The sequence below is a fragment of the Sorghum bicolor genome, chromosome 2 (assembly GCF_000003195.3).
Source record: "Sorghum bicolor cultivar BTx623 chromosome 2, Sorghum_bicolor_NCBIv3, whole genome shotgun sequence".
NCBI classification, from domain to species: domain Eukaryota; kingdom Viridiplantae; phylum Streptophyta; class Magnoliopsida; order Poales; family Poaceae; genus Sorghum; species Sorghum bicolor.
Window position 1 is genome coordinate 14,517,616 of NC_012871.2, and position 23,343 is coordinate 14,540,958.

Genomic DNA, 23,343 nt, shown 5'->3' on the forward strand with positions numbered 1-23,343 from the left:
CCCATGATTTTTATGACAAACACAAATATATGTATATATTATATACACACACATGTATAATCAGCATATATGTTAGTTTGTTGAATATTACAAATATATAGCCCATAAGAGCAACTCCAATAGTCTGGTTAAAATTAATTGTCAAATTCTATTGTTTAGCTATTTTGTCGAATAGAAAATTTCTAAAAAAAAGAAAAGATCTACAACAATCTTGTTATTTTACAAAGTCTTATAGTTAGCGTCTGTAATAAGCTATATAGCCACTGAAAATCAAGAGAAAACCAACTTTCTATTTTACAAAATTAGATAGCATATTAGCTGGAGTCTACTTTTTGCAAGGGGGTCAAACACAAGGGAAATGAGACGTAAAAGGTCAAAGTAAAACAGCAATCAAATGAAAAAAAAAACAGACAATTCCAGAACACATATTCCTTATAATAATTTAACTATACAAGTTATTCACATTTCTCTGCAGAACCAAATCCAATCAAATTTGGATAAAAGAATGATTTTCAACGGATCCCTAGCTGCTACCATTATACAACGAAAATGAGGATTTCAGTCTAAGTGGCAAGTGCACTGCACACACGCATCTCAGGAGGCAGAACAAAAAACCTATCCCAACCTCAACTAACAACTTACCTATTGCCAACCGAGCCAACTGAAACTTGAGACAACAAACCAAACTATAAGGACAAAAAAATAATTACATGGCACAAGAAGAATGGAAACCCTAGGTTAAATTTTACATCTGATGGAAGATTCTAGATGTATCTGCGTGTGTATGCACGTGCAACAACGTAGGCCTAACCCGCCCTTCCAGGGCTCAGCTCTTCAAGAATTGAAAGGCAGGAATTGCAGTAAGCTCTTGTGGTGGGGCAACATTCTGAAATTCTTTGGCATCCATAGAATCTGCTATCTCCTCAAGTGATATGGGCATGCTACAGAAAGTAAAATGTCAAGGATTAAGCACATCCCTGGAATCATGCAAGCAACATAATAACGGCACCATAAATCCTTTACGCACCTAATTTCATCATCCAGTAGAAAGGTATTCTCCAGAGTATCCTGGCTTGATTCCTTGGTCATCAATGTTCGCATCTCCTCAAGGACCTACAGTAAGTAGGAAATCAATCAGCACCCACTTGGCTGCTCTATATCCTATGAATAAGAAAAATGTCGAATTCAAAGAAAACAAGGGCACAAGAACAACGGTGAAATTTGGAAGAAATAACACTTGACTGAACACAAGTGGTATTACTTATATTCAAAACTGTACTATTCCATATTACATGAATTTAGAATCCAAATAAATTTCCAATAAAACTGCTTGCAGAAATTGTGCCATTTGCATCCAGGGCGGAATGCAACTGACTATAACTATCAACTTTTAGCATAAGAAAATGATTTTCCCTTGTTACCTCTTCTGACACGCTCTCTGTATTATATTTGTCATCCCAGTACTGAGTGCATATTTTGTAAAGCTGCTGCACACTTAGTACCTGCAAAATACCAGAACAGATTTAGTGTGAGTGAATAAGAACGTGGGTTGTGTGTGTGATAGAGAGCACTTACTGGGCAGAGATCATTGACAATCTCATCATATGAAATCCTGAACTTTTTGAATATGACCTAGACAACATAAATATATCAGTATTGTTGTATTGAGAATTCATATATCAGTATTGTCATAATGAGAATTCAAATCGCATATTCTTTAGAAAGACACAAAATATAACCATCAGCTGCAATAAATGCCTGTGTCAAATTTACCAAGCGGAAAATATTAAGTAAGGACCAGTCTTCTTTTTCTTGAACATGCTGGAGAAGTGCAGGTCATTGTATGTTAGGGGCTGACTTAAGGTTACTGTCAAGGGCAACATCCCAAAAGTGGTCTATGCCCGATAGGAAGTAGTATGAGTTTGGTATGTACCTAACATTAGCCCCCCCCCCCCCCCCCCAAACACACACCAAAAAAAACAGGAAAAGGTAAAAAAATATTTGATCAGGATGCAGTGGGTGACGGGATTGAACCAGATCAGGAGATTGCATGTAAGGACCATCCCTCAAGCTAAATAAATATTTTCCACCTAACTAAATCAAACTAACAATCTATCCCTAACAACATCTAACTAATGTATCATGGTCGCCATGCCAGGTGTGATGCTCTGATGCTAACAGGTACACACATACAGTGCCTGCAGACATGACCAGAAAAAACATCACAACAGAACATTGCCTCACCAAAAAAAAAAAACATTGGCGTCTTTCCTTTTTTTTTCCAATTAAGAAAAAGATCCAATCTAGAAAGCTATTATACTCACTTCCCTCTATTCAGGTATGATGTAAAAATGTGACACCTTCAACTATCTGGAAACACCAACCATAACTAAGTCTACTATATCTTGCTACTTGTTTAACAATTTCTCAGTTCACACTACCTAACCATGTTTTATACAACTTGGACAATCTATAAGCATAGGTCTGAACAAACTGTTTGGGTGAGCTGTCCAAGATAGTAAAGACTGGAACTAAAATAAAAGTCACATACCAAAAAATCGACAGCTTGCCTGATATGCTTGAGTTCATCCAACGCAGATCCTGCATACTGTTAGCAAATAACAGTTAGGTGGGAGCAAAATAAACAAAATGCATACTTAATGTTTATATTTGCATTTCCATATTGAGGCACAAGAAATACAGTGATATAAAAGTCCTGTAAAATGATAGCAAGAACGCAAGATTAGAGAGGGGAAATAGAGGGGTTTTACAAGATGAGCATGTATCGCACCCAAGAGATGCTAGTGTAATGGACAATTTTGCTCTACCTCACAAGAGAACCCCCTCTATTGCTTTAAATTCTGCAAAGAAATATGTATCTAGGGTACATAGGAATTCAAAAATCATTTTAACTTTTAACATTATGGCTTGTGCAACTAGGGGAAAAAGATTTCAACAACGTGCATAAGAGGAAATTGGTACAGAAAATCTCAGGTTCAGATATATGCAGCAACTCCACATGTATGATTACCTCTGGCTTGACTTCTCCACACCACACCTCCAGTTGTGCCAATCCTTGTTTCACATATTCTCCATTACTGAAAGAGCAGCATTCATGACGTACAAGAAGGCTGCAGAACAGTGTTGTGGCGTAGTAAGCAATCTATGCATTGGAGAAAAATGGCAAAGCACTAGATGGCTGAAGTCAGCATATAACTTACTTACCTATTGAAAAGTTGTGCATTGATAAATGAGAAAACCTGGGTAAATATTTTCCGGATAAAAATAGATGGGACCTACAAGTTCAGCAGATGTTTAGAACAATATCCAGCGTTATAGGGAAGATATGTTGAATAAGTTTAAACTTACACAGTTGTCTTGCAAAATTTTCAGGAGTTCACTCAAATTGTCGACTATCGCCTGCCAATAACTACCTTGAGTCGAAAATGAACGTCCCCTCGGCAAACTTGATGACCCAAAAGAACGGCCTCTCACCATACTAGCTTTCACAGTTCTTGGGACCTGCAGTCATGACGTGATCCAAAAGTTTAACTAATGAAGACACTAAAAACATAGCATCAACTCATCCTTTGAAGGTATTGGAGGAAGAGCAGCTATGGCGTTTAGTGGGAGCCTGAGGTTTGGTGCAGCTTGATGTAACTGCCAATTTTGACTCGGTAGCTTGGTAGATGTCGTTAATAGTTTAAGGAGTGCACGTAATGTAGGTGTGGGGTTGTGTTGTATTTTTTGACAGCTCTCCTATGTATGCGAGGAAAAAAAACTAAAAGCACAGCAAGTACTTTTGCATGTGAAGGCACTGAAAGTCTTTAAAAAAAACACAGGAGAGCTGTGTTTCATTGTACTAGAGAGGTGGGGTGGTCCACAACAGGATCCTCACTCATACAGGAACAAAATATGAGTAACATCCCCCCTCAGTCATAACAGTTGATGCGCCGCGTATGCTGTGGTTGGAGAAGAAGCCGATGAGTCCTTATGCAAGGCGATAGCCCTTTATGCCGATGTCGAGGTAGCCGAGCGTGAGGGCACAGTAGCCATGGTCGAAGAAGCCGTGCTGAAGATGGCCGAGGTTGACGTAGTTGTGATCAGATTGTGTGTCGATGGAGCTGCAGGCGCATAAGGGGCGCCATGGTAATGACGGAGACGCGTTGAGGTAGTCATCATGTGAGGAGGCGATGCCGAAGTCGACGCAGTCAGAGCCGTCATAGACGTAGAAGAAAGGCAACGGCGCAATCGAGGCAGACGGGGTGGGAACGGGAGGGTCGATGCCGAAGTCGATGCAGTCAAGCCGCCTGAGGGCCGAGGCGTAGCTAGATTTGCCAGATCCAGCAACGCATCGGGGACGAAAGCACACGTCGGTGTCGCCAATACCAAGCGTACAAGGGAGAGGGCCCCAACCGTGTGGTTGAGCTGGACGAAGAAGAAGCAATGCGAGAGAATACGCGTCGGCGAGCAGGTCTCAGCGACGATACGGGTAGTGGCAGCTCGATGACGAAGACCCAATCAGTAGGATGAAGACCTTGTGCAGGGATTGCGCAGCACAGTCGTCGATGCACAGATGACAGCGATGGAGATGCAACGGCGAAGCGTACACACGGACAGCGGTGCTGTGGCCCGATGAGGCGACACAACAGCAGCCCTGTTGCTCAGAGAAGATGCACATAGTACTCGGAGACAATGTCGATGAAGTCGATGCCGATGCCGGAGTAGAACGCGCGAGGTCGATGGGCGGTGGGCGACTCAATCCCGATCACTCATCGGGCAAACCAAAAAGATACAACAGCAGGAGATCGGGTGTACCCAGCAAGATGACACGACTGCGGCGGCGCGTCCCGATCGGGCGGTGCAAGGCGCATGGCGGGTCACGAACACGCGAGGTCGAAGGCACCGACGCGGATCGACGAGGTGGAGATGGACACATCCACCCGACAACAGCGACATGCTAGATCTGGCTACCTCCATGGCAGCGCAAGGTCGAGACGTGTGGCCGGCCCTGGCCGCCACCACGGCGGCACGGGACGGTGCGAGATCCATCTGCCTCCATGCGATGAAGATCAGGTGTTGATGGCAACAGCCGGAGGTAAGCCCGGGGACAAGACGGCAGCGGCAGCCTAGCGATGACATAGGGGAGATCCCAATCTGCTGTGCGACGACGACGACGGCAGCCAGATCAATAGGATCGGGAGCCTAAACAGGGGCGCTGCCCCTGGTGGAGATCGACCTCTCCCCAGGGGAGCGCAGTGCGGAAGCGGTGGCAGCTAGGGTTAGGATCTAAACCTAGGCGAATGATACCATGAAGGAGAATATAATTGGTGGAATATTGGATATATTGCATTGGACCTCATGGGCTGATTATATAGGGTACATAGGACTAACACCTTATAAGGATACACAATGTGGTACTATTCCTATTTACTCTAACAACTACGACAACTCAACATCCCAACCTAAACAAACTCAGGACCTAGATAGTGGCCAAGAGTAGCTCAAATAGCCGTGCATTGCTCCAGCAGCAAACCACAAAGCACCTTCCTATACTAACCCTTACAACTCTATTTACGTCAAGTGAGATAAAGATGCAACCGTTACAATGCTTATAAATCTCCTTAGCAACATGGATGATCAGAGAATTGAGGACTTCCCACAACAAAGATGTACATCCTAAAAGAACAATCTTATATTAGCCTAGAGGAAGTGTGCAATCTGCCAAGTGTACGAAGGCCAGAAAACCGTTGCTCTTCAGTATGTGCCCTACTGCCCTCAGAGTTGCAGTCGGCCAACTTTTTCACTTAAGCACAGACTGAGCAGCATCGGATTTACTTGATCAAACTCAATGCTTCAGATCTTCCACTTCCATCTTGAGTTTGAAGTGGGGGAGAGGGGGGGTTGGCTAAGTGTATAAAGGCCTATCTACTACAGGCCCATATGGCCCATGAGGCTCTCTCTATATATAGCTTCGCCAAAAAAAAAGGCTATCTCCATTAATGGACTGTTGAACTTCTCAAACCCCCAAGGTTGCTAACACAACCGATTGACACAAGGTTACCAATGAAGATCACATGGTAAGTAAGATACCTGAATAGCATATGCCAACAATGAAGAAAGATCTTTCTTCACATTGTCTCGTATCATACCATATAAGCCTTCCACAAATGCTGTAAGTTGCTGCTTAAAAAGAAAAGCAGGATACTTCGCCTCGATTTGGCGTACAAGGTCCATATCAACCGTGATGTTTGAAGAGCGGAATACCTGTAAAAATGACATCAGCAGATGAGGCCATCAAGTGGCAACCTTATATGGTGAGAATAACAAAACTATGGCATGTTCAGATTCAGAACACATCCTGTCCAGATGGCACTGTGAAGAATTTGGATCATAAACAACAAAATAGGCACCAGAGCGAAGTGTTCCAAATTATTGTACCTTGTACCCCACTTCATGTTCAATGAAAATATTTTTATTTTCATGCAGAAATGACTCAATATTACAATATTGATTCTTGTCAAGAGGACATGCATGTGTTTGAGAAAAGAGGAGAGCATGTGAGACAACTCCAATAGTAATTGATGAAACATACCATCCTCCCAAGGAATGATGATTGAGTCTGTGGCCTTTTCTGTGGACTAGTTCCTGTTGAGCCAGCAGCTTTTAGGCTCTTTTGAAGCATGATCAATAAAGTTGATGAATTTGATAGCCAGTATGCAAGATCCTCATTGCTGTCGTGTTTCTGAAATACAAACAACATCAATCGTTGAAGAATAAATTTACTGAGATATAAATTGGAAAAATGTCTGTGGAACATGGATCCTTGTAAAAAAACATATAGAACACAAAACACAGGATACCTGCATGGCGGAACCAAAAATTTGAATAAGCCGATCAAAAACACTTGTTTTCTCTGTTTCAAATATCTTCCAATGAACAAGACACTTATATATGGTTATTGCAGCAACTGGCTTTCCTTCACTAAAGCCAATATTATCACTAACACAGTTTATAAGTGCATCAATACTCTCCTGCAAAAAGTATATGGTTCAAGGGAGCTTCACATGATATATTGTCCTATAAACACACTAAATGGTTTAAAACATACAGATATGAAAGTTTTAACATACATGCTGCCTCTCAAAAAAGGATGCTCTTGGCTGTCCAAAGCTCCCATAATCTTTGGGAGCAGGAGGAGTTCCATGAGGTGTCTGGAGAGAGTGATAAATTTTAGATTCAAACATAACAGAACTGGTAGTTGGCAATTGAATATATTATATGCTTCTGACCTTTTGTTCATCAATGCGTGGACTGCCATTAGTCAAATTCTGCAAAGGCAGAAAGACATTGACACATTTCAACAATGAAAATGTGTAGTTTAAAATATTAACAAGTAAAATATGCAGAAGTAGAAATACAAAAGAGAAAACACCAACAGGTGAACAATTGTACTAAAATGTTTGTATGACTCAAGGAATGGAGACACCACATACAGATTTCGGAGATGCGTTTTCAGGTATTGTTCTAACAGGAGTACGCAACAGCGCCTGCTGCCGAAGTAGTTGATTTTCTGCTTCCATAGTAGTTACCTTTTCTTGAAAACTGCCACCATGCAGAACAGACAATTTTCAATTCAATCCGTAAAACATGTACATGATGCATCAGATAAAAAAATATTACATATGTAGACAACACCAACCTTTGCATTGTGTTTGTCAATTCATTTATCTTTGACTCAGCATCTGTAGCTTTCTTCAGCCACTCTTCTCTTGCTTTCTTCATTTCTTCAAACTTCTGTTCTGTTTCATCAATTTTGGTCTCAAGAGAGCCCACTAAAGCCTAAAAGTTTAACACAACATGGCCATGTCACCATCTTTTGTAGTAATATAAAGGAAAGATAGGGAAGAGGTAAATGAAAGGAAAATAAATGAATTTATAGAGCCAGACGATATCACAAGCTTCGGTGAAAAAACTAAGATAGATCAAGAGGCACTTCCAATCAGCATTTGTTAGCTTTCCTGAAAGCAAGGGCTACAAGGAAAAGATGAGCATTTCACCATGACCATTTGCTAGAATTCACCAGGTAAGATCGGGAAGTTTCTCCAAGGCGATAAGATGGTTGAAAAACAGACCATGCTTATGTTTTGAGTTACAGACAGCTAAAGTTACTAGGATAATTCGCATGAACAATATTTAAGCACAGGCTTTGGAGAACTTCCGTAATTCTGTTGGGTCTCAGACGTTAAAGGTACACTCTCTGTCCCAGTCCTGAGTATCTCCTGCTATGGAATTTGGTTAATAGTATGTTGCTGCAAGAGGAGATTGAAGATCAGCACTGATGGAAGCTCACCAGGTCTGGTATTTATTCTAGCAAATCAGCCTATAATGCTTACTTTTGTGGCTCCATTCGCTTTGCTCCATGGAAAAGAACTTGGAAGAGCTGGGCTCCTCAAAACTGCAACTTCTTCATCTGGCTTGCAATCAACAACAGATGCTGGACTGGTGATCGTCTAGCAAAGAGAGGACTCCCTCATCCAGCAGCCTGTCCTCTTTGCGATCAGGCAGGAGAGATTCATCCAGCATTTGTATTTTGTAGATCTCTTGCGTCTTTGCTAGACAGGTCGGGTTTATTATTTTTCACTTTTCAGAGATTGGGGTTGAGCTCCATCAGCCTGGTTTCTACTAGCAAATTTTAAGTTGGCGGCACCAGGCAATCAAGATACCTAAGGGCTAAGGAGATGAAAACAGGGTTTAATACACTCATTTCCCTGGTCGCCTGGGAAATTTGGAAGCACAGGAATGAGTGTGTCTTTAATGGTGCAAGTCCAAGCATCACAATTTTATTGCAGACAATCACAAATGAATGCATCATATAGTGCTCTGCTGGTGCAAAAGGACTCCAGGAGCTATTGGCTGGGTCACTTGCTGTGGGTTAAATTTTTCCCTATGTTTTTGTTGGTACTCTTTGTTGCTTTGCCTGTGCTAGACTAGTTTTTTTGGCCTTGTGTCCCATAGTCACAGGTCTTGTTAGTTGTGGAAGGCTAGTTGCTCTGGTCTAGTGTTTCGCTTAGGGAAGGGATTCTTCTCCCTCTACTTTTTCTTCTTTTTCTCTCTTAATGAAATGATGTGCAACTCTCTTACGTGTTCAAGAGAAAAATATTTAAGCACAATACCATCACTTGTAGCAACATGGTTATGTTCAAACAATATGGTTTCATTTAGTTCAAGCCTCGATAAGCACCTTTAAAACTAAACTATTCCCATTTGAGACTAAAGTTCCTGGTCTGCTCAAGGCAGCAGCACCATCAACCAGATGGAGGATTACTATGCTTTGGGGCATAGCTCATTAGCATTTCTCATAGTAGAATACTAAATATTGCAGTCTACAAAGTGTACTTCAATTCTCATCAAATAAGTTTGCCTTTAACTCCTTAGCACAATTTTATGATGTAGCATTATGCAATATGCAAGCAAACTCATTCACCATACATACCTTAAGATTCTCATTCTCGGCAGTGAGTTTATCAATAAGAGTTGTATCAACTTGAACCTCTGGTACTAACGAAGCTTTCTCCAGCACTTCTTTTGCAATTTCCCGTTCCCTTTTCAACAGATCTTTGGTCTCCTTGGACTGTAATTGCAGTTCCTGCAATTGTTGTTGCAACTTCCGATTTTCTTGTGTCTTGGCCTCTTCCATGTCAGTCTGCAGGCAGGGAAAACATACATAAGGTACTTACAGAGGCATTAGATGACTAGAGCTAATATGAATGTTTTTAGGGCGTGTTTGGTACTTTGGTTTCCGGATTTTTTTCTCGAAAATGCAGGAGAGCTGTGCATCATTATATTAAGAAGATAGTGTTTGGCTTCCTGTATCTACGCCAGCCAGGCTCCATGGACACAGGTGCACTGTGTTTGGTTGCCTAGGTGATGGTTTGGGCCTCTCCACGGGGTGCAGAAGGGACCAGCGAGCCTGGCTCTCTAGGAACGAGAATGGGATCCATTTCTCCAGAGCCAGGCTCGCGAGATGCAATGTATTAGCAGGTTAATGATGAGTTAGCATAATTAAGGCATATTAATGTATTTCAAAGTAAACTAAAGCTTACTATGTTGAAAATAAGTACTCCATCCATTCCAAATTGTAAGCTGTTTTGTCATTTCTAGGTACATGGCTTTTACTATGCATCTAAACATAATGTATAGGTGCATGGCAAAAGCTATGTATCTAGAAAAGGCAGAATAACTTACAATTTGGAACGGAAGGAGTACTATACAATCGATTCAGGCAAAATAAATAATATCTTAATACTTGTTTTTCTTATTTCAACGCAATATAACATATATTGATGCAGCCAACCAAACAAGTCCACTGCTCAGCCTGGTCTTCTAGATTCAGTGAACCAAACAGCAAGTGGTTGCATGTCTTTGGTCTGTCCCTGTACAGTCTGGCTGGTAGATACCAGCCAGGCTCTCCTCAGTGGTGAACCAAACAGGCCCTTATTGACCTAGGTTGTGCCAACAGTTACAGTCCATGTTACAAAGTTACATATCTGTTTTAAATTAACCTTACTTAAATGGATAAAGTTTACCACAAAACTGGGAGTTACTACTATATTGTAGTAGTAATAATGAAATTCAGACAATAGATAGCTAATTTGCAGTGAACAGTTACAATAAACATGTAAGATGATCGATCATCTCCATTAAATACCGTGCACTTCCTAACTCATACGATACAATGTTTATATATTCAGTAAACAAAATCGGCTAGGATGAGACAATTGGATCAAGCTAATCCAATCCAATCCACTTGCATCCCTAGATAACAATCAACTTCAAACTGGCTGGAACTGGAAAAAAAACTAGTTAGCTTTAGAAGCTAAATAGAATGATAAATAATAATAAAAAATTAAGATAACCACAGTTTGCAAAAACACACTTAAGTGCATTCATGTGCTCTAGTGACCGCATATTTTTGGACCCATTCAGAAAAGTTGAGTCTATAGGTCATAATACATATGTTATGTGGTCAGCAGGGGTGGAGTTTCCTTGGTTGGTCAAATTTTTTTAATGTCCCTTCCATGCAAATACAGAAAGCTAGAGCATCTGTCAAATAAAGTAAACCAAAACTTTACCCTCATGCGTTTCTCTAGTTGCAGCCGCCAGGTGAGCTCCTCAACTTGCTTCTCTAATTTATTCTTGGCAGCTTGGAGAGCACCAGTTTCTTTAGCAGCCTGAAAATACAAAAAAGAAAGGTGAAGTTAGTAGATAATGTAGCTTAAATAATGATTAGGTTACATAACTCTGACTCAGTTCCCATTGTTGATCCAGGATCCAGAGTACCAGAAGTGAAATGGCTAGACTTATGGCCATTAGGTGCAATTGCAGATGAGTTGGCCCATAAGGACCATAAGCTTTTACTGACCATAACTCCATAAGGAGTTGGCCTATAAATCGAGTTTGGCCCATGAAGACATTGCCTCATTTTCATGTGTATAGGTACCCAGTTGTCAATTGATAACGTAATGATGTGTACGCCTTTTTTGATAATTCATCAGAAATCTCTTATGCATAGACATTGGAATAAAAATAAATACTGCAGAAGCATGCCAATAACTAATAAAGTAAAATATAGTCAGGCCATTTACAACATAGCTTCTTACCATTTTAAGTTTCCGAAGCTCTTTTCTGGCCACTCTTCCTCTCCAAGCACATTGAGTAGCAATGGCTGCCTTCTTCAAGCTCATGAATCGAGAGTGTGCTACATAACTACGCCAGAAACTCTGTGGACGACAAATCAGTAAAAGCGAGGTTGATGTATTGGACCATAAATGAAGTAAAATAGTGATTAGTAAAATATGGACACAGATGCACAGGCTTGAACAGGAGTCTAATTGAATAACGATACTTGAAGAAATAAAGCTACTCAAGATTAAAAAGAAAGTCATCTGGAATTCTTAACTTGGTAATTTCTTTGTAGCATCTAGCAAGTAATAAAACATGTACTTAAAAATTATAATCATAATAAGTGTAAATACAAACTTATTGAGGATATGGAGGTGCAGAAAAAAGATATAACAATCCCTAGGTAAACATGATAGACTTTAGTCAATAATTGCATATGGATACGAAAACATAAGCAAAAATAATCATAGTTTGACTGCCCTAGTACCATGATCCCATTTATTTATACACAAAAAGATAAGACTTTGAATGGATGACTGAAAATTAGATGCTTTTAATTTAAAGAAACTAAAAAGGAGACCTGAGATATACCTGAATGATTACCGCAGCATTTGTTTGCTGACGGAACTGGAGTTCCTTGCGAGCAGCCATACCGCGTAGACCAGATTGGATAGTAGTTGATGCAGAACAGATATTTCTGTAATTCTTCCTTGCCAAGTGCATACGATAGCAGGTTTGTATGGTCAATGAAGCAGCCTCCCTGCGGAGATCTTCATAATAATGTCTTGCAATTTGTCCTTCAGTTATCACATTTCAGCAATCATTATCTCCACTTCAAAATAAGAGATATTACTAAAACGAATTTTTAGTTTCAGTAATATTAAGATGTACCTCTGCAAATAGCCTGGAGATGAGTAGCAGATATTCGCAGTTGAATGAAATTTTTGTGAGCCAAGTATGACCGTACTTTTCTCTGGATTTTACTAGCAGAACGGCCCAAGACCTCAGTTCTCAGAGCATCTAATTCAGCCATTTGACCAGCACGCAAAAACAGTTTAGTTTTCCCTATCTGTAAATTACAAGAGCAATTCAAATTAGCATATTAAAGCTAGAACTACAGAAGCAGAAATTTGTCCGGATGAGGATGGAAATATTGCATTGCACTTAATGTTTCTCTTATTAACAATTGCCATGATGCAACGACAAATATATAGAAGGTTGTCAGGAATTGCAAATATTTATCCCATGACATCAAAACATGTCCATTGTTTGGGTTGAAATTGACCCAATCTCCTAAGCCATCAAACCATAAAACTAAAGTAGAACTAACCTCCACATGGGATTTATCTGGGAGCAACATAAAGGCTGAGCCGCTGAGGCAAGAAAGTATATACCATTCAACTAGATCTGCTTACTGGAGTGGCCCTTTAGGGCCTGTTTGGAACACAGGAATTTTACAGGAATCATTAAGGAATTTCACATGAATCAGCTTAATTTTGCAGGAAAAATGCAGGAACAAGAAAAAAATCCCATTCCAAACAGGGCCAAGATTACGAGAATAAAGGAAATATGTTGAATCACAATAAGGAAAACAGTAGAGAAACCAAAGAAAGACCAAACATAGTACAATTGGCAAATTTGATTATTTAAACACATCAAAACTACTAATTTCAGCCACTTGTAGCTGACCTGATAGCCTGTGAGCTTAACCTTCTCAAGAAGCATGTTTGTAGCAGTAACTTCATCATAACTGCCAATGTAACAGTAAGTACAAACTGTAAGATCAAAATGGAAACGAAAATGCAAAAGACCAGATCAAGGTATCAAGAATACCTTTCACCAAGAACTTCAGGTAGTAAAACACCAAAACGGTCAACAAATTCATCAAATCTCCTCCTTGTTGGATATCCTAGACAGCTTATTCTTATTGCCTCTAATACTCCCTGTTTACAAGATTAGGTAATGTATCAGTTTAGCATCTCTATCTTCAACAGCTAGTTCATAAAAAAATGCATTAAAAGCAACATTTAAAAGCATAAAAATCCTTGGGCATACCGCTATCATGTGTATCGCAGAAAGTCGATATTTTATAATATACCCCCTCAGTCCCAGAAAGAGTGCACTTCTAGTTACAGGCCAAGTCAAGACCATCATTTGACCAATTTTTTACCAAAAAAACATACTAATATTTATTATATCAAATAAGTGTCATTAGATTCATCATGGAATGTATTTTTATAGTATAGCTATTTGGAACCACGATTGTTGACACTACTTTCTATAAATTTAGTCAAACTTGAAATACTTTGGCCTTGACAAATCTAATGTGCACTCTTTTTGGGACAGTAGTACGGACCTGTATGCTGTATACTGTTTTGTCCACATGATTGCCTTTTGTCCTTAGATCAGTTCAAATGAACAAACGCTTAGCAGCCTCCATATATGGTTAAATAGGGAAGAAGGGCAAATGGTTCAAAATAATTTTGATTTACCAGGATAAGCCTGTCCTTATTTTTCTATTCAACCATTCTATCTCTCTCAAAGCATGTACTTCCAGTGAAATTACTTGTGACAATGTCTTACCCCACATCGAAGTTGCTGGAGAACATTACTGTTCTCGAAAATTGCTGGCTTGAGAGCATTATTGGGCTTTATGCAGCGGATGTAATGTGGCTCTGTTGCACTCAGAGTTTCCAGCAAAGATTGTAATTGTTGCTGTAATAGTATCAGAAACGTTAAGTATCCTGATAACAAAGCTATAAAAGATGGGACAAGCAACATTCTGTTTTACCTTAAAGCTTGAACCTATTGATGTAAATTTCGTAGATTTAGCTGATTCTTCAGAAGGTGGAAAAAGATTGGAAACAAATGAACATCTCGAAGCATGTAATAAAACTTGATGCTCATTCACAGCATAATCAATGTTCTTATCCAAGAACAGATCTGTTTGATACGTAACCTGCAAAAGAAGAAAATGGTGTTCATAATGTGTGTGCCACATACTCGGATACTCCATTCAATTATAGAAAGATATGATGGCAGTATGGCACCACAGAACTAATTCATCTCCAGGTTAAATGTATGCATCATGTGCAGTAAGTGATTTTGTTGCCACTTGCCAGTGACAGGAACAAAGCATAAGCTGAAAAGTTGCTTATTGACGTGTTAAAAAAGGGGAATTATTCTAAACTTGCATCCTTTATCTACATGTAAGTTGTGTTTATGCACTAGTATCCTCAAAAATTCAGTGCATTTACATTACAAATTACAAAACATGTATCTGCAAAAACATCTCCATATGTGCAGTTGTGCACTATTTGAAAAAGAAAAGGAAAATAAATATGTATAAGAACGCCAAGCTGAGGAAACAATTGATCACTTGCTCACTAGCTGTGTGTTTGCAAGGCAATTCTGGTTCTCCCTCCTAAATTTCTTTGGGCTGCAAAACTCTAGCGCCGACGATCAATGATGCTTTTTTTTTAGGACTAGCGGTATAGAGCTGATGAGATGGTCGATGGACAATTGCAACGAAGCATCAACTCCCTCATTATCCTATAGGCTTGGACACTTTGGAAACATAGGAACAAATGTGAGGAGTTGGCCCAACTTTGGGCATTGGCTGGAGCGCGAGGGATCTCTTTCTTGTCAGCCCTTGTTCCTAGGGGCTAGGTCGTTCCAGGTCGTGTGTACTTATAGCAAAAAGACGCTTATGTAATGTTGTGATCCTTTGGGTGTGTGGGTGTTGGTGTAACCAAGGTTGTTTACCCTTTTATCATTCTTATTTAACAAATAATACACAGCTCTCCTGTGTGTTCAGGGTAAAAAAATGTCTTGATAGTTTGTTTATTTTAACTTGTAGGTGTTAATATATTTTTCTACAAACTTGGTCAATTTTAGAGAAATTTGACTAAGGGAAAAGCTAAAGTGACCTATAATTTGGAACAGAGAATACAATCTAATATAATGTACGCAATCATACGTGACACTGTCACAAAATCCACAATGAATGCATCTTACATTTTGTGAAGAATCTAAGAATTATTCTTTCAAACGATAGTAGCGCAGACAGAAATATGCTCCTTACATTTCCAGCATAGTGATGAATAGTGAAATCAGACCGTGAAAACTTTGGCCTACTGAAGTGTGGGTTCTCCTTAAATTTTTGATACAGCTTTTCAGCAAATATTTCATGGGTTGAATTTCGCAGCATGCTGAAGCACAAAACAAGACGATGTTAGAAAAGCTCAGAACTACAAAAAAGATACCCAGGTTTACTTACCAAGTTTCATCCAGTAGAGCAATTATACCCCCTGGTTTCTGTATTGAAAGAAAGATGTCAAAAATGCAATCTCACAGCATAGCCAAACTACAATGGAAATTTTTAACTAACATCTCTAGATGGTTAAAAAATTGCAAATGGAACTCAGGCCCATCCAGTTTGTTCAATAATATTGGTATCAAATAATTCTACATTCAATCCTAGGTTACATGAGTCTACAATAGTAATTAAAAAAAGGCAACAACTAGCTGAAGGCGGGTCAAAGAAAATGTCACGGATTCACAGTGGTGCAAAAACGATCATACCAATGCAGAAAATAAATATATATGGATGATAAAAGAAAGCATTGCAAAGAACACCGTATGTTGTTCACCTTCTCAATAAGATCAAGAATCTCTTGGTTATCTACGAACTGGATATAACTCCAATCAATTTCTTCCTTTGTATATTCTTCTTGTTCCATCTTAAACACATGCTGCTCATGGAACATATAAAATAATGATTACACATAATGACACAAAACAAATTTTATTTGACGATGCTAAAACATAGAATGCAGAACATTCTCAAGAACTGAGACTTTCATTCTCTGACCTGATTAAAGTGTTGCTGCAGCTTCTCGTTAGTTAAGTTGATGCAAAACTGCTCGAAACTGAGGCATATCATAATATCACCATATAACAGTTGTTATGTTTCGCATCATCAAAAGATAACAAGATGGTTTCATGTCATACACAACATTAGCTAAGTAGAGTTATGGAAGATTTAAGGCTCTTAATAAGGAGAGTATATAACTTTGCTATTACTATGCATCACCATAACCAGTGCAACCATTAGCTGCAGAAACTACATGCTGCAACCTCTAAAAAGAAGAGCACATATTGCAGCCAAATTTTGAACCCAGGGTCCCCATTCATGTCAACAACAACATGATGTTGGTTTCCCTTAAGGTTTTGTTTTGTGCGGCAAGTGTTGTGAGTCAAGACCATATATACATATCCCTTTTATTCTTTTGAATCTTCACAATTACCACACTCCTGTAGTCACATATATGAAATACTCTTTCTTCTTTGGTCAAATAAGCTATTTTTTCGCTTTACAAAAGTGCAACTTAAGCAATGAATCTTTTTAAAGCAACATGGAGGATCTTTTCCCCTGATAAAGCCTATTGCAATATAAAAAGTGAAATCAACATGCATATTGAATGATTGTCACAATATGCACTCTGCTTTTTATTCATATATTTGGGTTCCCTAAAAATGTTACAACACCGAAGAGCCACTCAAAAAAAGAAGATTAGGAGAAAAGTTCCTAAGATATGCTGATACTACTACACTTTTAGTTAAAAAGCAGAAAAAATATGTTTACGTTCTAAGAACATGAAGGCCATTGTTTTAACTGGCATTGTATGACCTATATGTTACATAATCGACAATTTCCATTTTGAACTAATTCCAAAGACTTGAGATGTGTGATGAAACAAATAATCCTAATACAAGCCATTTGATTTAACTTCAAAATAGATGGAATGGCTTTGTATTGCAGCAAACATAGTTTGAACATGTTGAACCTGTCATGTCACCAATATCCACTATCCAATAAAAAAACTGCTGCTGTGACTTCATTACACTATATTAATACACTGACAAAGATAAACAGAAGACTAAATGCAAAGGCATACCAGTTAAGCACCTGTTTGTCTTGAAACTCTCAAAACCATATATATCCAGTACACCAATCAGAAGCTTTGAACTTAGATCTTGTCCTATTGAAGTATTTATCTTATTTACAAGCCTGAAAAAAAACAGCAACATAAGTGAGTTATCTTTTTATGTTACCAAAGTAACATACTATAAAGCAACAATAATAAACTGCTTGAAAATGTGAGAACTTACCAATCAAATAAACGAGAGTAAACAATTCTGGCCAATGCATCTCTACTGAGAGCTGCTGCTCGTGCATCTAAATTTTTCACAATACTTTCACCACGTGTTACCATAACTCGCTTACACAAAGATTCCTCAAGAGCCTTCTCATCACACCTGAAATGTTGTCAAATGCATGTCATGCAAAAGATGACAAGCTAATATTACGCAGGGAGCACAAGGAAGGACTAATACATGAAAAGCTCTGCAGCTGTCCTAAGATGGAACTGGGACTTGTCATCTTTGGGTACAGAAGAATCTGCTTCACTCCCTTCTGAAAATTCCACATTGCCCAAATGAAGAATAGCAGCGACAACTCTAAATATTGCATCCTGCATGAAATGGCAACAGAGGTTATAAGCAAATATTTTATCTTCAGATTAAATAAATTAATTTCAACCATACACATGTACATACCTGTTCATCAGAACTGATGCCCACAATGTCCATTGCCCTCCTAGTTATGATATATTCTGAAGCATCATCCATCCCATCAAGCTTAATGCAACTAGACTGGTTAAGATAGTGGAACGATGCGGCATCTCCCAGTTTATATCTCTCACGGTCCTGCAACAGCAACATTTTAACACAGATCAAAAGTTGAAGACACAGTTGATGGCAAAATCTACATCATCAAAAGAAAAGTAGTACTACAATGTAGTAGGCTGGCAACACAGTTGCCCAACATATATTGTTTACAAAGTTGTGGTTTAGAATTTGGTTTGTAGCCATGTTGAATCTTTTACCTCAGGTGGTGCAGCACATAGCATGTAAAAGCAGTGATAGTTCCTTTCTGGATCAGATATTTGACAGACACGAGACCTTTCTAGGAGGTAAGTCCTTATGGCAGCTCCTGAGATCTTCCCATTCTTGTCAAACTGAATCTCAACAAATTTGCCAAAACGACTGTGTAATAAGATAAAAGAAAGCGACAAAGTATGAGGAAAAAATAAAAAAGATTGTGCCAAATGAGCAAATACCAACTGTTGGAAACAGAAAAAATCACATAATAACCATGTTTTTTAAGTTCATTACCTTGAATTATTATTCCTGACTGTTTTTGCATTTCCAAATGCCTCAAGAACAGGATTGGACTGTATCGATCAAATAGATAGATTAGATAGTATCAGACACAATGGCATTAAGATTGGTAAAATGTGAGTTTGATGCAATCCTGCAGAACGAGCAGCTTGCTCCTTTACAAACATTCCAAGATGCCAGTTCATAATCTATACATCCACTATTTTGGGTCGTTAATATTCCCAGGAGCAAGAAGAGAAATTGGAGCCCTCACCTCCAGTACTTGTTGTTGCACTGACCTTCCCCCAGATTGAGCTTTACCACCCATAAATGCAAGATACTGCATAAGACTTTTAGTGCTTTCTGTCTTACCAGCTCCACTTTCACCACTCACTAATATGGCTTGGCTTTTACCATAATTCATCATAAGCCTGCATGGTTGATACGTCAGATACATGCAACATGATAAATGCATAAAACATTCGAGTTTTCCTTGGGGTGTTGAAACACACCTATATGCATGATCTGCAATGGCAAAAGGATGAGGGCTCAGCTCGCCAAATTCTGCGCCTTTATAGATTCCCATCATGTGATTGTTATAAAGGTGGGGAAGTCTTTGAAATGGATTAACTGCTATTAAAATGTTGCCAGTATAAGTCTGGAAAGGAAAAACATCTTTAAGCGGTTAGATCAGACCACAAGGTTGTTCGGTACACTAGAGCATATTATAAAATAAAAACAGATGCAGTGTTGCACAATTCCAAACTCCTCTAATACAGAAACTAGAAACATAAACACCTTAATAACACCAATAAAATAAGAACAGCAATGAAACACAAACACTATACAAACAGGACCCAGGAGGTGTAATTTGAACGAGTAACTCTACTATCATCCTAGAGAGCATATAAGAACAAAAGTCAGATAACCAAGAACTCACAGGACTGGATCGAAGTATGCATGAGTAAAAAGAATAAAAGAAATGTTATGTTGAACAACTCAACTTACATATATTTCATTCATCGCATATCTAGACTTTAAGTTCTGTAGAACTCCTGGTTCATTTAGATAAGCTAGCCTCGTCATATCCTCAACGCCACAGCGCTTCGCTTCTGCATCCTTAGGATACACACTTGAGACATTGGCAGTAACCTGTAACCAAAATATGTTTATTTATTTTTATTTATCATTATCCATATACTTCAATAAATTAATGTACTATTATAAGCTATAGTGGTATAGTCTGGCACTCATGAATTAACAAATTCAGACTTAAAAATAATTAACCTCAGGCATAAAAAAGAACTTTAGGAGAAAAAATGCTGCAACAGCCTCAGTAAAGCATGAATAGAAAGTGACAAACCATCAGGACGAGATAAACAAACAAAATGTCACTTTTGGGCAGAAAATAAAAAGAGAAACCTATCATGGAACTAATAACTGACCTTCTTCCCAGAAGTGCAGTTTATAATTAATTCATCTCCTTGGACCTCCTCCACCAGCCCATCAATCCAAGCCACCTCAGCATTCTCAACCCAAACATGAGAACCCACTGTAAAGCGGACTTTGGTTGCCTGCAACAGAATATGAACAAGAACACAACTAATTTCAGTTAACCAGTCATTACAGTAAACTAACTAGTACGAAGGATGATGAGTGAAGAAAGAACAGTAACAACTACAATATTTCAATCCATAATAACAATGAGACACATTTATTGACAAAATAATAGTTGAGAAGTTCCTGGATATCAGATCCTTCCATTGTGTTTGAACTTACAAGTGGCATACAAGGATCCACATCTAGCAATAACAGGACACATAACTTAAGTTTCTTGTCCACAAAAAAAAAACTAAAGTGTGAAAAGAAAGTATATATAAAGCATCCATAGACATTGTCCCATGATTTTGGTGCCCATTTTTGCACACTGATTGAAGAAATAATGAACCAAACAGAGACTAAAGGCTATTCTTGATTAATGCTAGCCCAGCAGTATCACAGAAACCTTGATCAAGTTCCATGAGATGATCAGAGTGTCTCAGTGAGAAGAACAAGATGGAATCTACAATAAGACAGTATGAGAAGCTGAGGCAGAGACCCCAACCTCACCACATTGCACAATCACGGCCAGACGAAAGAAGGGACAACAAAAGGCTGTCCCGATTCATATCCTAGGTACACCATTTCCCGAAATTAAGCCCGGCTCAATAAGACGTGTTTATCTCAATGCCAATGATCGCGCGATACACAACTGCTTCAACTGAACGATCACACCAAACGGCGTGGAAACACCACGAACTGAGCCGGCATTTCGGCGCCCTCATCAAGTGGGGCAGTCCCCGACACGCTACTACCCAAACAGAGCAACACAAGTAACAAGCACAGATAAATCCGACGAAAAGCAAATCGCAGCACGTACCATTCCGTCTACGGGGCCGGATCAAGGCCGGCGGCGCCGAGGGCGAAGAAGCGGCTCCGCTAGCGCGATCGCCGCTACCGCCCTCCCGCCGCCGCGAGGGGGGAGTTAGCGCCGGAGTGGCCGACGCGCGAGCCCAAGGCGGGATCCGCACTGCCGCCGCCGGGGTGGGTGGAGTCCACGGGATCGCGACGTGAAGCGTGCCGCTAGATTTGGATTCGGACCTGCGTTTCGTGTTTGTTTGTTTGTTTTTCTTCCAGGGAGGAAGGCGACTAACGCCTAGCGAGCCGCGGGGATGCGAGAGCGAGGACCGAGTCGACGGGGAGGGGGATGGGGAGGGGGAGGGAGAAGTTGGGGACGAGTGGGAACTCGAGTGGCCAGATTAAACAAAAGCGAGGAGAGAGATGGGAGAAACTCGCGCGCTGCTGCAGCTCGGGTTCGCTGTCAGTGTCAGCGCCGCCGCCGCGGCTGAAAGGTGGGGTCTCAACAACGTCTCAATGCATGTTTTATAAGAGTGTCATGCACATTAAATAAAGTGTCACATAAGTAAAATTGCTGACTTGACAGAGTTATTAAATGAAGGAGTTTCATCAGATGAGAGAGAAGTTTCATCCCCATGAAACTCCTGTGGCTCGGTTACCTAGTAGTTTATAGTCTTGGTAACTGTGCCATGAAACTATACATTGAGACTGACTTTATAGGCACTGTTGAGATTGGAGATAAAAAAATTTTGGGTGCCACATCGGACGTGTTGGAAGGATATCGGGAAAGGCTTTTAGAAACTAATAAAAAATAAATTACATAACTCGTTTGAAACTGCAAGACAAATCTATTAAATATAATTAATCTATCATTAGCACATGTTGGTTACTGTAGCACTTAAGGCTAATCATAGACTAACTAGGCTTAAAAGATTCGTCTCACGATTTTCAACCAAACTGTGTAATTAATTTATTTTTTATTTACATTTAATGTTTCATGCATATGTCCAAAGATTCGATGGGATTGATGAAAATTTTTTGGGTGGAGAACTTATGAGTTGGCACTCGTTTGTCTCTTCTTTTCCTAGGTACACGGTCTATTTTTTAAATTCACCGGTTCTAGATTCATTAAAATTAAATGGCAGATCTATCTTTTAATTCACCAAACGCTTTTAGCTTTACTAGCTCCATCAGCTTCTTAGAAGAAAATCACTCTCGATCAGCTAAAAGCTCAAAATGTCAATTGATCCAGGTGAGGTTTAGATATACTTGACCATGAGGCCCGAGCCTATTGGCCTGCAGGTCGTGCCTAGGCCACACCCCAGGCACGCAGCCCGGCACGGGCACGGCCCGCTAAAATGGCAAGCACGGTGGCAGCAGCCCACCCCCAGTCCCCTGCAGCATATAAAGTCGTCGAGTCGGATGCCCCCTGAACCCTAAACCTAATCCCCTCCCTCACTCGCACTGCGCTCCTCGCTCTCGTCCTCTCGCACTCGCACTCGCAGTCGCTTGCTCGCTCTCGTAGTTTCGTCCTCTCGCACTCACCGTCGTCGTGTTCGTCCGTCGTCTCTGACTATGGTAATCTTGATCCAAGGCCACTGCTCCCTACTCCGGTGCTCCCCCTGTCCTCTATCTCTCGTTGTGTCCTCCTTTCTCACCCTTCCCCTCCTCTCGCTCTTGTTGAAGTGAAATTGAACTATGTGAGTTGGTGTTACTGTCAACTATCGAGTCCCTCCTCTACCGCTCGCCGTAGTTTGATCTAATCGGCGTCTCTCTCCTCTGTGTCACCATCGTCATCTCCAGCACCGGGCTCCTGTAGCATAGGTACTCAACGAAACCTAACCCTAACCCTAACCCTAACCTTAGATTTGATTCTATTGTGCATGTCTCATCTCCTCTTTGTTTCTCTACGTAGGTTGTTGCCTGATGCCTTGTCTTCCTCCTCTGGCATGGACATGGCTAGGCGTCCCCATGCTCCATCGAGGAACGGTGCTAGTGGTCAGTGTCATCGTGAACCGTCCACAGATGAGGTCGCCA

General features: G+C 40.0%; 1 protein-coding gene across 1 annotated transcript; it reads right to left on the reverse strand.

The window, feature by feature from the left end:
- LOC8057935 (myosin-6) lies at positions 415-21,677 on the reverse strand. The gene is made up of 39 exons (XM_021453087.1): positions 21,329-21,677; positions 20,355-20,483; positions 19,918-20,061; positions 19,422-19,567; positions 19,184-19,340; positions 18,925-18,983; positions 18,636-18,795; positions 18,307-18,456; positions 18,085-18,221; positions 17,860-18,006; positions 17,657-17,758; positions 16,559-16,616; positions 16,338-16,439; positions 15,965-16,002; positions 15,770-15,896; positions 14,477-14,644; positions 14,269-14,400; positions 13,519-13,628; positions 13,375-13,435; positions 12,577-12,754; positions 12,277-12,482; positions 11,664-11,783; positions 11,136-11,234; positions 9,497-9,706; positions 7,703-7,842; positions 7,497-7,605; positions 7,293-7,331; positions 7,134-7,214; positions 6,864-7,034; positions 6,596-6,745; positions 6,094-6,267; positions 3,370-3,522; positions 3,226-3,296; positions 3,032-3,131; positions 2,552-2,608; positions 1,576-1,632; positions 1,422-1,502; positions 1,028-1,113; positions 415-941 (listed from the first exon to the last, which is right to left on the reverse strand). The coding sequence occupies exons 1-39, from the start codon at positions 21,329-21,331 to the stop codon at positions 827-829; spliced, it is 4,527 nt and encodes a 1,508-aa protein (XP_021308762.1). The 5' UTR covers positions 21,332-21,677; the 3' UTR covers positions 415-826.